Below are 16753 nucleotides of genomic sequence, written 5' to 3' on the forward strand. Positions count from 1 at the left end.
AAGGTGACCTTCGACATCGGGTTGTTGGTTCCCATGCTCCTGATCACCATCGTGATCATCTCCGTTCCGCGTAGTAGTCATTAACATGTAATTGGGATGAGACTCTGATCGATGAGAGGAGGAGTGTGGTCTGGTTCGTCGAGTGTTAACTATGGCTTGTAGTTGACTTCCCCACATACGGCGCCAACTGTTTCTACGAAGAAATTGCTAAGGCTCTGTTCTCTTCACCTTATTTTCACTTATTTCAGGTCTGATAAGATAAGATAAGATAAGATAAAATAATATAAAATAAGGGCCAATAAGATAAGATAAGATAAGTTCAGGCCCATAAGATAAGATAAGATAAAATAAGATAAGTTCAGGGTCAATAAGATAAGATAAGATAAGTTCATGGCCAATAAGATAAGATAAGATAAGATAAGATAAGATAAGGTGAGGTAAATATTACATAAGGTAATACTATAAGTTTCAATAAGATAAGATAAGATAAGAGTCAATAAGATAAGATAAGATAAGATAATGGTCAATAAGATAAGATAAGATAAGATAAGATAAGGGTTAATAAGATAAGATAAGATAAGATAAGATAAGGGTCAATAAGATAAGATAAGATAAAATAAGATAAGTTCAGGGCCAATAAGATTAGATAAGATAAGTGAAATTCAGGTGAAGAGAACACTACCTAAGTGTGAAAATAGGGGAAGCCTCGTCAACCAGGCTGGTGTTTTACTCCACTCGGCTGTTGTTTTTCCTACAAAAAGGGCAAACGTAAACTGGCTCGGGGGTTCCCGAGAAAACCCTCTCCGACGCTCAAGTCAGTTCTTGTAGAGAGAGAAAGTAGTGAGAGAGTCAGTGTGGGAATAATTGCATACCTGAGTAATGATTATGTGATACATATTTATAGTAATACCGGAAGGCATTATTAGTAAATATGAGCAAGTGTAGGGATATGAAATCATGGGCCTGCAGAAGGCTAAGATATGAGCCCCGAAATTAATATCTGATCCCATTAGGGGGTTTGTGTCTGAGGGTATTTCAGTGATTTATCTTATGAGGGGTATTTTGATAATTTTTGTAAAAAGTGATACCACAGGGCCACAGGGGTCCCGAACAATACGGAATTTAGACGTGAATCGAGTAATTCCGGTTGGGTCAGAGTTGGTACGTGTTGACGTCTAAAACAGTCACTGGAATCAACTCACCAAGTAGGTGACGAGGTTGGAGTCGTATCGTATTCCGCCAACGGCGTAGACTTGCGTTAAGCAACACACCATTTGCGATTTTCGAACAACTGATCGGGTTGTTGAATCCAATTATTTTCAGTTCATTTTCATCGGAGTAGAAAAACAAACACAGTTTACGGAAGAGAGAGAAAGAAAAGCCCAACAATGGCGGGAATCGCGGATGAGGATACAGCTCCTCTGATAATGTCACCGCCATCTCCCATTATCCCAACGGCTGCAATCGACATTGAAGCCGGTCCTTCTGAACAATTTCAATGCCGTATCTGTCTTGAAACTGACGGTCTCTTTCTCTATATATTCCTTCTTCTAGGGTTTCTTCTTCTTATTGTACTTGATCAATTAGTTTTATCATCATCATCATTCGAATTGTCCTAATTTGACCTTCATTAATCTTGTACAATATTTTGATTGTTGATCTGAAAATTGGAACTTGTTTGTCCCGTTTGTATGTTGAATTGATTAGCTGTTCTTAGAAAAGGCGTGCATTCCATTTCTGCTTGCATTTTAGAAGTTGTTTGTTGAAAACATGAGAAATTGGTCATATGATCTTGATTGTTACATATAAAGTTTATAGTTTTACTCCGTAGTTGATTTGCTTGAGTAATTTTGGTCTGAATTGCTTGGACGTTTCTCAGGTAGAGACTTTATTGCTCCATGTAAGTGCAAGGGTACATCAAAATATGTACACCGAGAGTGCTTGGATCAATGGCGAGCTGTGAAGGTATTTCTTGATAGGAGGCCTTCCCTCGGAAATTTCATTTGTGTTTACATTACTGCATTGAACTTTGTTTAAGTCCACCCTTGTTTGTTTGTTTGTTTGTTTGTTTGTCTTTATAAGTATTATATCATGAATGTCACCACCATTAGTGTTATACTTAGTTTTAAAAAGCGCGAAGCGCACTGAAGCGCAAAACACAAATTCTTATTTATAATGGGTGTACAATAAATATTGTACACCGGAGTAAAAGTTGACTCAAAATGATTAAAAGTTACATTTATATATGTAAAAGTTATCTATTTTTTAATGATAAATTTTTTCATTTGAATAAAAATTATTTCTTCAAAATCACTAATAATGTATAAATTAATCATTTAACCCTTTAAAATATTTATCTATCAACTTTTTAATTTTATAATATAAAAGTTACAGAAAAATAGGTTAAAGTTACAAAAAACTGCATAAAAGTTATCTTGGTGTACAATAAATTTTTTGTACACCTTGTGCGCGCAAGACCTTTTGAGCGCAAAAGGCCTTGGAGCTTAAGCACAAAGCGAAAGCGCACGCTTTTCGTAGGCGAAGCGCACCCGGAAAGAAATAATAAATTTTCAAAAGTTCAGAAAATATGGAGAAAATATGGAAAGAAAATATGAAAAAAAAGAGAAATCAAAACCACGAAAGAAAAATTCAGAATCCGACGGGAGAAATTCGGCGAGAAGGCTAGAGAAATCCGGCTACGGGAGAAAATTGCACTAGAGTTTTCAAAAACTTCCCAAATATTCGCTTTTCAAAAAAAAGAAATCACGTGATATTTTAAAAAAGAAGATTAGAGTCACGTGGCTCTATTTTTTATAAAAAAGAAGGGTCTGATTTGCCCAGACTACAAGAAGCGCAAAAGCGCTAGGAAGCGCAGAAGCACCGAAGCTCTAGGAAGCGCGCACTTCTTGTATGTCGCTAGGCTTCGGCTGGAAGAAGCGTTTTGTTGTGAGCTTCTGAGCTTCTGAGCTTCTGGGCTTTAAGCGCATAAAAGCGCGCCTTTTAAAACTAAGGTGTTATAAGTTATAGTATGCCATATATGTACAATTTGTCTTCACAAAATTTAGCTGTGAATGCCTGTTGTTAGTAAGCATTAGCTAGAGTTGTAGTGGGTTCTTTGGCTTAGGTTTTTTGATGTTGTATGGAAACTGGGCGCTTTGGTTCCAAAACTTTCGAGGGAAGTTATGAAGTATTCTTAAACTTATTGGGTTAATTTTGGAGCAACAATCCATGGTTAATTTTCACAGATATTCATGTATAATATGAGAACATTCACCATGTTGATAGACCATGAGAACAATGTGGGAACTATAGTCGACTGTAGTTGTTATTTGACTCACCTGGAATCTCCAAATGAAAGTGCAAATCTACAAATGCAGTTTATATGTTTGACTTGGAATAGAGGAGTTAGAATTTTAAATGATCAATTTTGGACGTTTTTTGGGTATCGACTCCCTCGGAATATTATAATTATAATGATTGTTTTGTGTTCAAAAGATGCTAGTATAAGTATAAATGATATGCATACCAATTGCTTGTTGGTTCAGTGGTGATTGGGGCTGAACTTGGTAGGGAGAATCCGTGTTCGATCCCCCGCAACAACAATTGGGAGGGGACTGAAACCTAACCACCCAGAACTCGCCCCGAATCCGAATTAGCCCTAAGGGTGAACCGGGTGCTAACACCAAAAAATAGATAAATGATATACATGAAAATATGCAATATTGAGTGGGGTGGGGGTTGGGGGGTTTTCTATATACAGGGATAGAATTTCTGTTAACTTGTTAGAAAATACGGCATGGGTCTGCCAGAATCTGTTAGCACTTAGCAACACCAAATGGTGGCCATGGTTTCACGCTTGCATAGTCCTGGCCGCTGATGGATTGTGCAGGACCGGTTCCAGGTGTATGCAAAAAAAATGCTCCTTGGAACCTTGGATTTGAGGCGAATCGGCGAAATCGCGGTCGGGGTAATGGGATTATTTTTCAGTGTACCAAATACTGAGATAAACCTTGGAGTTTTTAGTGTACATGTTAATGTTATCTCATGATTATTGTACTTTCCCATCTTATATTGTATACATTTGTTGTGTGCAGGAAGGATTTGCTTTTGCGCATTGCACTACCTGCAAGGTTCCCTATCATCTGAGGGTTCATGCTCTTGCTGACCGAAAATGGCGGACCTTGAAATTCCGTTTTTTTGTGACGAGAGATATTTTGTTTATATTTCTAGCTGTTCAGCTTGTATGTTGCCTACTTGGTGCATCTGTTTCCTTTATTTTCAGAAAATTAGTATGAATATGTTCTTAACTACAATGGTTTTCTCCAGGTGATTACTTCATTGGCATATCTAGTCTATATGGTTGATGGCTATCAAGATTTTTGGCTTCAGATTTATTGGGGATTTGATAAACACTTCAGCTTCTTCTACATTTGTGGTAAAGTTTCTGGAATCATAGTTATTGTAGCCCTAACTGTTATTTAATATGCCAATTGGATGAAATGTTATATTTATTCCGTGGAAGGTTGTACGCATGTGCGCTTATTTTCTTTGATAGACTTTTAAGTTTTAAGATGATTGGTGATTAATGTCTTTGGTAAAAAAGGTGACAATTGTTGGAGACTCTTAATGTGCATGTAGACGGCCTCAAAAAGTGTTTTAGTTGTATGTTTGAATAATCATTGTCTATATTGTTGGAACACAATGTTTTAGAGTTACTGAACAAAAAGTTGGCCAATAATATGCTACTTTGGTGGGATCAAGGATGATTTATTAGTTGCAGTCGATGGTGGAAAGTAATATCTGAAATAGCATGGAAAGTCCGACTGGACCGGCCTGAAATAGTTTTGGGCTTAAAACTCCGTCCCAAAGTTAGATCATATCTTGGACCGAAGCAAGCCCCTTTTTTATGTGGCAAAAGGCAACCCTAACCCGCCCTTTGATCACCTCTAGTTCAAACGAATCTAAGGGTAATTGTTTTAGAGGATTCATTGTCCCATATCAAGGGTTCTTTGTATTTTGCTTCACTTGTTTGTAGGAAGAAAGGAAGAAAAACCAAGCCAATAGTTAACCAGCACAAATCTGAAGTAGTGACTTATTACTTTGTTAGTATTAGGTAATTGGTTAATCATTCTACTTACTGTTATTTATTCTTTTCATATTCCATACGGTGCTTCTGTCTTTTCTATTTCCTCTTTCCTCGAGGGGTTTTATCTGGATTTTAGGTTATATCACTTATCTGGGCCTTGCACTCCTGGCTTTAGCAATTTAGTGCGGTCTCTGCATGATGCTCCTTGCCCTATCTCCTTAAAACTTGAATAGCCTAGCCTAGGTCTTGCCACCTGAATATTTACGTGGAGCTGATTTCAACTTTTCAGAAAGATCAGTTGCAATTCTACACCCCATAATTGAATCTTGCTTTTCGGTGAACATGAACTTCAATCTCATAGGCAACATCTCTTCTCCAACGTAATTCTTCTCCTCACCATACGTCCATACCGCTTCAGAAAATCAAAGTCAGGGTTGATCCTATCCAGTGCTCTTCTCTGCTATTTCACTGTCACTTAGTTAACTTGCCGAGGACTATACCTTGATTAATGTGTGTGGGTTTGTCCGTAATCAGTGTGAACAAGGAGTGGCTTGAGGTTTTTCCTTCATATATCTCAAATGCCCAATAGCTCAAGAATGTTGTGCAGTCTCCTCCTGGTAGCCCTTTATAAGTATGTTTATATGCAGACATGCAGTGAGGATCCTTTCCTTTACAAGCTACTGCATTTCTATCTCTTTAGTTAATTAAAATTTAGGATAAATTAACATTATTAATCCCAACTATGGGTGGTCTTCCAATATTAATCCCAACTAGGTATTATTCCGGAATAATCCTAACTATGTGGTTCCCCTTCTTTAAACAGTCTTAGTAATTTTAGAACCCCTTAATGCCGGTAACCTTCATCAATTGTGGTCCCACTCCCTTGTTCTTCTTCTTCTTCGTTGTTAAGGCTTCTTCCTTCTCATTGAAGCTCTCTTTTCTTCTCCTTTTCTATTTTTTCTTTCCTTCTCTTCCTTCTCTATTTTTTCTGCCTTCTCCTTCATTCTTCTGCCTTAATCTTACAAATTATTATTGAATTGAAGAGAGAGACTAAAGTTTCAGCAACAATTGAATTGAAGAGAGAGTGACTAAAGTTTCAGCAACATATAGATAAGAGGACAACGACGAGAACAATGGCAGGGGAGAAAGGCACCGCACAAAAGAAGATCTCGCCAACTAGTCCGCCCACCAGGATCATCTTTCTGCCGTTTGAAGCAGCGTTTTGCATATCAGCGACGACTTGTTGGGCGTCGGTTGGGTGGCGGAGAATCTCGAGGGTCCGATTGGGGTCAAACTTGGGTCTTCCATGAGTCTTCATCTTGTCAAGCTTAATTAAGGAAGGGTTAGAAGAGACATAAAAGGGGGAAGTGTTCGATGTGATTAGTTGAATTGAGCAATGAACTTATGGGGAGAAGTGGAGAACTTTTCACCGGCGAGAGCGAACAAGTATGATATTTGTTCAATTGGTGTTTTTGGTGGGATAAGGAATTGAATTCCTTAAAAACTCTTGTTTTTGCAGGAACAATATTGGCTCAAAAGCGTCATCCATCCAGCCTTTTCGAAGAGATTTGGTACCCCTGCAAGGAAAAAAAAAAACTATGCTCCAACTCCCATGTTTTAATGCCTGATGTTATTTCAAGCAATTTAGTTCGTGCTTTTGCTAGTAGTACTTTTGTTTATGGTTTGTAATTTAGTCTGCCTGTTACAAGAAAAAACAATGGCAGAGGAGGGAGTTCATTCATGGAGGGTCATGGAGTTAATACAAAGAGATCAAGAAAGTTGTAGTTGAGAAGGGAAATGGAGTAAGCATTTACTGAAGGAAGAAGAAAGGAGGTAAAATCTGGCAACCGGTTTTAAAGGTTGCCTGTTCACCTGGACTGTTTAAAGAAGAGGAACCACATAGTTAGGATTATTCCGGAAAAATACCTAGTTGGGATTAATAATGTTAATTTTTCCTAAAATTTATGCTCTTTACTTCTTTACCACATAATCAGTGTGGATGCCTCCATCTCAGAAATTATGTTTCCGTTTCTTTAACTCTTTTTAATCAATGTAGGTGCAAGTTCTCTGGTTTTCATATGTTGGAGTCTACTTTCTGTTTGCATTTTTCTTTTTTGCGCCATAAACATGTACAATATGTTCTGCTCATATCGCCATTGATTGATTTCAGGCGCATTATTGTTTTTTGCTTTGCTTGGTTTGTCGGGTTGTTTCATCACTTGTTATGACAGAAGGGTGCGGAATGATCTGGCTCAACCTTGTAGAGAGCTTTGCCTTTGTTGCTGCCATCCCGGGTATGACTTTTATTTTCTTATTTATTCCATACATATTATCTTAAATTGGTATCAGAGGTCAAAGTTTGCTAATTTTGACATCAAATCGTTTAGAAAAACTTATACTACGTATGGACATACAAAATTAGAATCCTGCTTTAAGAAAGTAGTTGTTCCTTTTGTACTTCCAAACACTTGTTATGATTTGACCCTTGATCACAGATTCGCAGTTATTAGCACTGGGAGTAGGAGTTCGGATGGGCAAATATCATGTTTTTTTTTCCACTATCCTGTCATTTGTTACTTTGTTTTGGACAAAGAAATCTCCATTTATGAAGGAAAAGAGAAAACACAAGGAGGGGGACTGAAAAACCATTGAAATAGTGAATATAAACGAGCTCTCATCACGTGCAAGTGTATAACTCAGTGAAATAGGCACTTTAGTACAAGCCCTGTGAGCATGACTGCATGAGGTTAAGGAGAAGTTAAAACATAAACAACACCTATAGCATAAAGATTTGAAAAAGACATGTATTCTTGGAAAATGCTACTACCCAGAAAACTATAAAAAAATAAAGCAGGCACAACATATTATATACCTTTTGTGTCTCCCAAACTCACATGTTGGACTTGCAAATGAGCCAACCCAGTGGGTGGGATAGTTCCGACAACATTAAAAGGTAAGATCAGAAAATGCAAGGACAGTTGGTTTTCCGTCTCTCCAATTGAAAAACACAAGATGCGCACACAGACAGCCTCTTTCGGTTGGAACTCTGCATATTGTATTGCTAATTTGAGCTGCTCAAAACTAGCAAAACACTTGGCTTTCTCCTGACTTAAAAAATCTCAGACTTGCCAAATCTCAATAAAAGTAGAAATAAAGAAAGGCTGCAAATTAGCACTCTCGCTGGTGCTGTAGAAAGAATGACAAATGAAGAAACATAACTGTCTTAGGAGTCTGTTAAACATATAGAGATACAAGCTATGTTGCTCAGACACAGATTTAAGGGTCATGTCCGATCTGACACTCCAACCAAAATTTTGCAGACACGGCGACACGGTCAATGGAGTGTCTTTGACTAGTTCTTTAGACACGACGACTATCATATAAAGTGCCGGAGAAATTCCTACCCCATGTTAGTTAATATGTAAAAAGAAAAGGAAGAGGAGGACAGTGTGTTAACCTAACTTTCTATCTTTTTATTTTACCTTAGAGCTTTTTTATCTGGGTAATATATGATAAGACTAACTTATTCACTGATGATGCTTCACCTTCGTCTTGGATGCCAAAAATTGAAAAAAAAACTCCTCCGATCTGGACACTTGATTTCGGATTTTTTTTGACACGGGTGTCGTCACTTCCACGGACACTTGTAAAGTGTCATGTCGAGTGCCATGTCGTGTCGACACCCGTCATCCCGGTCAACCAAGGTGTCGAAGTAACATAGGATACAAGGATGCAAAACAAGTTGGTAAGCTACCCAACTTCCATGGAACTCCTTTTAAGTGGAACATCTAGTATTTTCACACAACCAACCAACAAAGAGTACACTAGACTTGGATAATTTCTTTTACTAAGACTTGAGAGGAGAACCCATAAGATGGTCGAATCCACTTTCCAAAGATTCATCATCACCAATTAACAAACTGAGATTGAGAAACTACTACTCCCTCCGTTTCTTTTTGTTTGTTACGTATTCCTTTTAGGGTGTTTCACAAAGTTTGTTACGTGAGAGAATCTTTCCTTTTATAAACTTATTATACTATCATTTTTTGTGCCATCTTTTAATTTTAATTGGTCCAATTTTTTCAACTCATTAAATATCTTTGCAATTTCCCAAGTATGTTAAGTTAGCAATCTTTGTGCTTTTCCATTATTGGTTCATTTTGATAAATAAAACAATCTTATTGGTTGTTATAAATATTAGTGGATTGAGGTTTTACTTGGGTTTATTTTTTAATAAAAAAGAAAAAGAATCTTTATTATGCGTTAATAAATGTGCAAAAGTCCAAACGTAACAAACAAAAAGAAACGGAGGGAGTACAATACTACACCTACCTTCCCACACGAAATGTCTGTGACTCCTCTTCCTAGCTCCATACCTCTAAACACCAGTCCTACTTGAAACATCAATCCCAAATGGGAAAGGATCAAGGGGTCACCTTGCCTTATACAGTTATACCCCGAGATGCCTAAAACCACCTCTTACGGCTAGGACTCCGTTGACCAACATTGTGAAAAGTGAGGTGGAGAGGAAGCTAATGCATGTTCTCTACCCAGATGCATAACCCAGATGCCTAAAATTCCAAAGTACTATGTCATAGGCCTTCTTAAAGTTCTCTTTAGAAAGGAACTGTATGCTCTCTTTGGAGAATGGAGATCATCGTCCATCTCATTAGCCACAAAAGGAACACATCCAGAATATGTGTGCCCCTCCACAAATGCATTCTTCTTGAAGAAACTGCTATGTTTGTGTGTGTGTGGGTGGGTGGAGGGAGGGGGGTGGGGATTGCCTTGAGTTGAGTTCAATAAAAGTGGAAGACCCTGTTTTGGTCAACTTATTTCCGGACTAATAAGTTCAGATGAGGGTTAATAAATCCAGTTAACCCAAGTTCAATTTATAACTAAAATAAGTTTAAAGTTTTTAATATGTCCAGATAAGTGAAAATCAGGTGAATAGAACGTACCAAAGTGTATATTGATTAAAAATGTGGACAGCAAGTCCTGTTGATAAAAACATTGGTACCTGTAACATCAGAGAATTCCAGCATTGAACTCTAAGGTCTCTAACTATTGGTACTAGCTAGCATGGAGTAGTTTTTTTTCTCTAACTTAGTCTAGGTCATACCACTAAACATAACATTACAAGTTACTACGCCACACACCTTTAGATTCTAAATGCTTTCTCCTGGTTGGGATTAAATTATACACTGATACAGCATATGGGAGATTGAAGGTCCATGTACAATAGTCTTAAACACGAAAAGCTGAAAAATGGGGACCCAAACTGTCACTAAATGGTCTTCATCTTTAAAGAGAAATCTCACCCGTGCAACTAGTGAAGGATTCAGATACGCCACTGATACAGCCTACTTTAGTTGGTTTCTGCATACTGTAAATAGCAGCTTTTGCCTACTAGTCAATGTCATTCTTAAATATTTTGTGGGATAGCTACTGGATGTGGTTTTTTACATTGTAATTTCATCTATTGATGCTAATAGTATGCATTTTAATAACTTTATTCTTTTTATGATGCGCATGTATATTTCCTTTTAAGCTAGTGCCTTGACTTGAGTAGGATGTTTATGGTTGATTGGGTAAGGTTTTACTTTCTTGTTGAACTTTCAGTTAATATCTGTTTCATTTTGTAGGCTATGCGCAGACTGCCACTTACCTGGTACGCTTTGTATTTGGACCGACTGTACTGCTTGCTGTGAAGGTTGTGCCGGTTCAGTTGGTGAATGTGGGAGTTGTTTGGGAGGTGCTGGAGAAGCCGGATTACCATTATTGTTTATAATGGCTCTGGTTGTACTGGGATTATTCACTGTGATTGGGATATTCTACAGTGTACTTGTGGCCACTATGGTTGGTCAACGAATTTGGCAACGACACTATCACATTCTTGCTAAAAGGATGCTAACAAAGGTAAATCTCCTTGTCAAATCAGTGATGCATATGCATTTAATGACGAACCATTTTATTTTGATGCTGCAGCAACTTGAATATCCATCTATTATGCATTGATTATTTTCACTGGATCCGTGTTATCCTTGTAAGCTTTCTTGTATGGAGTCTTGTGCTATCACTCACCAAGAATTCCCGGAAGAGGTTGCAAATTAACTTTTAGAGTTAGTTTGATTGTTACCATACTTACCAGTAGGGGTGGACACGAGCCGAACCGAGCCGAACTCTAATAGGCTTGGCTTGGTTTGGTTATTTTTTCCCGAGTTCGAACTCGAGCTCGAACTTACCTCGAGCTTTAAAATCCTTATCGAGCCAGGCTTGATAAGAATTCTTCGAGTTCGAGCCGAGTTTCGAGCTTGTTCGGGCCTTGATTCGATAAACCATATTCTACCAACAGGTACTATAATATTACTAATAATCTTCTTAATCTAACATTATATTAGTATTTTACTTGGACAAGTTATGTAAAATATTATCCCTTATTTGTCATTTAATTGATAGTTTGGATAATGGTATTAAACGATATATAAAAATCTCATATATATGCATTATTATTCTTAAATTAACGAGCTTGTGAGCTTTCGAGCCGAACACCATTGAGTTTGAGTTTGGTTCGTTTATTTATCGAACCATAAATATAAGCTCAAGCTTGGTTCATTTACAAACGAATCGAGCTCGTGCCGAACTTTTATCGAACCGATTCCGAACTGTTCACGGACAGTTCGTGTCCACCCCTACTTACCAGTGCTAAAATGGTTTAAAGTAGTTGTTGTGCAAATCTCAAAGCTATTTTTTTTTCTATTGCGGTAATCGAAAAGCTGTTTTTCATTTTGTATCCTGTGCTACTATATTTTTACTCTTTCATTTTTGTAGTTCTCTTTCTGTATTTCTTAGCCTTCTTCTTTATTCGTTATTTTTGGTGGGTTGGGACTCTTGGAAGTAGGAGTGTGTAAGGATTTGAAGAGCCAATGAATGGTGGACAATTGCAAGTAGTTGACTTTACGCATTAGATTTACTTTGAGTTACCAGTTCTATAATTTGTTACGGTCTTTCAAATGTGCTGTTAGTGTAATCCATTGTGGCAAGAAGAAATATTGGTTAGTTCCAAATTGTGACAAATGTGAGTGGGTAATGCAACTTTATTAGGTAGTGTAATTTCCCTGATGCTGTTTTAGTTGACGCCCTGATGGTAACTCGTGCCTGGGTGGAGGGTGAATATTGTTTTTTAATTAGATCATTTTTTTGTTTAAATTATTGGAAGAGTCTGTAATGATGTTTAGGAGTCAAGACCAGTAGTGATTTCCTAAATTTTCCTTAGTATGGTCCTTTAGCTCTGGTATTGACGTCTATGGTTAGATGTAGATTCAAGTTTATAAGAGAACTGAAGCATAAAATAGGGATGAAGTCAAAGATGATTGAGTAGAGATAATGATATATGCTTCATTGGTGTGGCCTAGTGGGTGACAAAGATGATTCTGATTATTGAAACTCTATATTTTGAAACCGTTTGAAACCTTGTTGCATTCTGATTATTGTGTTTGTTTGGCAAAGGGCTTTTGGTCAGCTTCTCGACTGGAGTTTGGCTATTAGCAACTGATTTGGTCAAAGTCTAACAATCCAAATACGGATTTCTGATTGGCTGAGAAGTTGACTTTTGAACCGAATATTGGGTAGCTTAGTGGCCACTTTTCAGCCTAAAACTAGAAAGTAGTTCATTTTCTCTACTGTTGATTTACCAAAAATCATTGTACAGCTAAGCTTAACTAAGCTGGTAAACTAAAACTAAGCCATTAGCTAATTGCCAAATAAGGCCATTGTCTTAATTTTTCATAATGTTATCTTAAAAAATCCTTTCTTAAATCATAATACTTGTATCCCGCCTAGAATATCTCAATTCCTCAATCTAAGCTGAGGCATTTGGGTATTTCAGATTTTCAGTCACAGGATTCTACTCCGTACTATCTCAATTCCTCAACTTGATTCTAACATGTTACGTTTTGCCTTTATTTCCGGGTGAAGCTAATACTTAACATAGAGGAAGTAATAAAATTAGAAATAGTTGCACCATTCCCTGAAACAAGAACATCATAATAGTCGTGCCATTTCCTTATTTGGCTTTTAAGACAAAATGCTAATATCCTTATCCCCTAGCAACTCCAGATCTGCCCCCCTGATTAGTGATTACACTCCCTCCTTCAGCACTCCATATACAAACTCCACTCTCTTCTCCAGCCAACCACGTTACCTCCCTCCTATCCGCCGTCATTTCCATCCTCTTCCTCCTATCCGAATCTACCTCTCTCTCCTCTCTTCTCCCTTCTGACCTCTTCCACGCTCACGCCTCCATCACCTTCTTCCTTAACTTTCTTTAGTTTCCTCCTTTTCTTGCGCCGTCTTAAAAACCTCCGACCCCGCTGTGATTCTCTGTCTTCGACCAGCTTTCTCCTCAGGACAAAAAGTCTGCCTTGCCTTCTCGGTGTGCATACCTCCGCGGCTTATGGTCTTTGTAAACTGGGTAATATTTGGACAGACTGCAAAATTAGTCTTCTCCAGCAGGCAGCAGCGAGATGATTCCAAAACCTTGTTATGAGGTTCTTCTCAAGGGCTACCCTGAGCAAGATGTATGGTGGATGCTCCTCATCAGCTATGGAATGAGCTTGCTATGGAATGAGCTTGTTTATTATGATTCTAGGATGCCTATGAAGCATATGCTGCTTTCAACAAGCCGAATCCCTTCGCTTCTTGGTTTAACTTTTTAAGTTAAACTTGGGATATCTTCCCTTATTGGGGTATTTACATATTTATATTATGTGAATAGATTTATTGCATTTCCAGGGGCTGTAGCCAGATTAGTTGTGTGAAGAGAAGACACATTTGAGAAAAAGATTCTAAGTGTTGGCATTTGCTTGACAGGATAAACGTGCAACTATGCAAGGTAGACATGAAAATTAAAATGGGTTATGGGGAGTAGGAGACTGTGTTCAAAGTTAAATCCTAAAATGGTGAATGGGTGAAGAAAGAGTTTCTATAGGTATTTGGAAATGGATGGCACATACTTGAGTGATGGTGATGGTTGTTTATGGTTTATGCTCTCAAATTAAGGTACCCTTGTATTCCTTGGAAGCTGGCTCAACTAAGCAGTTTGACATAACTACCCACATTTAATGTAAACTGTGATTGTTCAAGAGAGGCAAGCATTTGATGGAGCTACAAGAAATAAGTTAAAGGATTGTAGTAGAAAAATAAATCATCCGCATGAAGTCTCAAGTGTCAGACAATATATAATGAAGTAAGTTTGTGGATGGATAATTGTATGTAGAGATATGTTTACTAGTACCCCATTTTTGAATACATGAACTGAATTGTAGGAATGAATTAATGACAAGATATCTCTGGGTGGCTTCTTTTGTTTAGAAGAACAACTTTGACAATTAAATGGCGTGAGATTAATCTTTCTACTCATAAGTGGCCAATAGGAACATGGGCAACATGGGCACAGTGAAGGTTATAGTTTGTTGGAATCTAGGCATAGACATAAAGCATGAGGCTGAATGAGGTGCAAATTTCCATTAGAGCATATATGTTCACATAAGGAATCATTGTGCAAATTGGGATCTAAGGTTTGGATTTTGGAAGGTAGTGGAACTACCACACAATCCCACTCTCGGCTCATGCTGTGGTGGTTGATGGGATGGTAGAACAGAGCTTCTGCTTTTAAACTTGCTTTGTAGTAGACTTATTTCCTTATGCATATTGAAGCATTGTTTTGTTATAGGTCTTTATTTTTATTTTTATTTTTATTAAAACCTTTTTTCCTCAAAACTGTCGTGATTGTTTTACAGGAATATGTAGTCGAGGATGTAGATGGTGAGATTTCGGGATCGGATTGGGCTCCCCCGCCTCTCCCATCAGAGCATGTGCAACAGCTTAAATCACTAGGGCTTCTGTAAAACTAATTTGCTGGAGAAGCAGGTAATGTTGAATCAGAATATTATTTGGCCGTAGAAGTGCGCTTCAAAGCTTGACATTTAATTTGTTTGGTCACAGGGGGTCGAGTGATCCTATACGCGAGCAAACTTTGGTGATGGTTGCCACCTGCTTTATTGTTTTTGTACAGGTATAGTCTGATTCCATGCACATACCAAGTTACCAATATGCTACTATTACTTTGTCATCACATGAAAGTGCGATGTATTTCATAGATGAGTATCCTGTAAACCGTAATGTCATATCTTCATAAAACTTAACTGGCTCATCTTTGGGGCTTCTGTGTGAGATTGAAAGTGTAGGGTGTTCTCTTGTTTCCCATTTTTTGGTGATGAATTGATGCTAACTGTTCCTTGTAGATGTACATTTATTCTATTGTCAATGTGTAACAACTCGTATCGTATAAGTTGGATTTTTCTAGCCAAAAACAAGGGAAACTACTTGAGTAGATACTCAAGATTTGCCCTAAGTTTCATGTACTAGTATCAAAATCAGTTAAATGCTTCAGTTATTGCACTTCCTCTTCTGTATATCTTAGTTGCTATTTGTTGCATTGATTATCTCATGCATCAAAACAAAACAAAACTAACACTTGCGCAGTTTATAACATTATGTTGGATTACAAGTTTTATATTATCTGCAAATATTAGGACAAATTATTTTTTACCACCTACAAAAATAATTGTATTTAATCACCTAAAAAAATTAAAATTTTTATTTTACCACCTAAAAAAAATTAGATCTTGTTTTTTACCACCTGAAAGCGAAAAAATAGATGAAACTTTATATATGGCTACCTAATTCAATTTTCCTCCAATTTTATACACTCTCTATGTGATTTTTTTTAACTCTTTCATCCTTCTCTCTTTACTCCTATTATATTTTGTCAATTTTGTGAATTAATGATAGTAAAAAATTAAGTAAATTCATGGAACATAAGGAAGTTGGGAAAGAGAAAAGAGTTAAATACATGAAATCGTGGAAGAATCGAACATATAAGAATTATTACTGTTATTGTGTCCCCTACATAACATTTATATATATTTATCCATTTTTTAGGTGGTATAAAACAAATTTTAAATTTTTTTAGGTAATAAAATATAAGTTTTAGTTTTTTAGGTGGTAAAAAACATTTGATTTTTTTAGGTGGTAAATTTTTTTTTATCCTTGTTAGTAATTAAATGATGGCTTCCTGACATAACAATCTTATGAGTGTAAAACGGTATAACACAAAACTTACTACTTTCTCCATTCTCTTTTAGTTGTAATATTCTTATTAGACGTTTTTTTTTTAAAATTGTAACCTTTATTGTATCGATTTGACTATACTACCCTCATCCGTATTCCAATAATTCATCTTTTTCACTAATTATATCTCAAAAGGGGATATAAATATAATTTACTATCTATTTACTTATATTATAAAAGATGGATTAAACAATAAAAATTGCAACAAAACCGTACCCAAAAGGCCAAAGGCAGTATAAAAAACAAGAATACGAATTGTAAAATTTATTGCATGTTGAGCCCACTTGACGAATGTTCGATGGGAACAAACTATGAGCAAATATATTAAACAACCACATTTGGCTGATAATAATATCCCCACCAAAAGAGCCCACTGGATGCAATTTTCACATGCAAATGCTCCCAAAAGCATCAATCCTATGAAACATGACGCGTATTATCTTATTATTTTACTACTTGATTAGTACCAATAGT

The 16753-nt window shown here is 37.0% G+C and overlaps 1 protein-coding gene across 1 annotated transcript; it reads left to right on the plus strand.

Annotated features, from left to right (window-relative positions):
- Positions 1 to 1144: 1144 nt before the first annotated feature.
- On the plus strand, positions 1145 to 15550 carry LOC110786140 (uncharacterized). Its single transcript, XM_021990676.2, has 8 exons — positions 1145 to 1524; positions 1880 to 1965; positions 4095 to 4241; positions 4327 to 4435; positions 7257 to 7380; positions 10732 to 11005; positions 14887 to 15016; positions 15092 to 15550. Exons 1-7 carry the CDS (start codon positions 1389 to 1391, stop codon positions 14992 to 14994), a joined length of 984 nt encoding a protein of 327 aa, XP_021846368.1. The 5' UTR covers positions 1145 to 1388; the 3' UTR covers positions 14995 to 15016; positions 15092 to 15550.
- Positions 15551 to 16753: the final 1203 nt, after the last annotated feature.

This window comes from Spinacia oleracea, chromosome 3 (assembly GCF_020520425.1).
Source record: "Spinacia oleracea cultivar Varoflay chromosome 3, BTI_SOV_V1, whole genome shotgun sequence".
Classification (NCBI taxonomy): domain Eukaryota; kingdom Viridiplantae; phylum Streptophyta; class Magnoliopsida; order Caryophyllales; family Amaranthaceae; genus Spinacia; species Spinacia oleracea.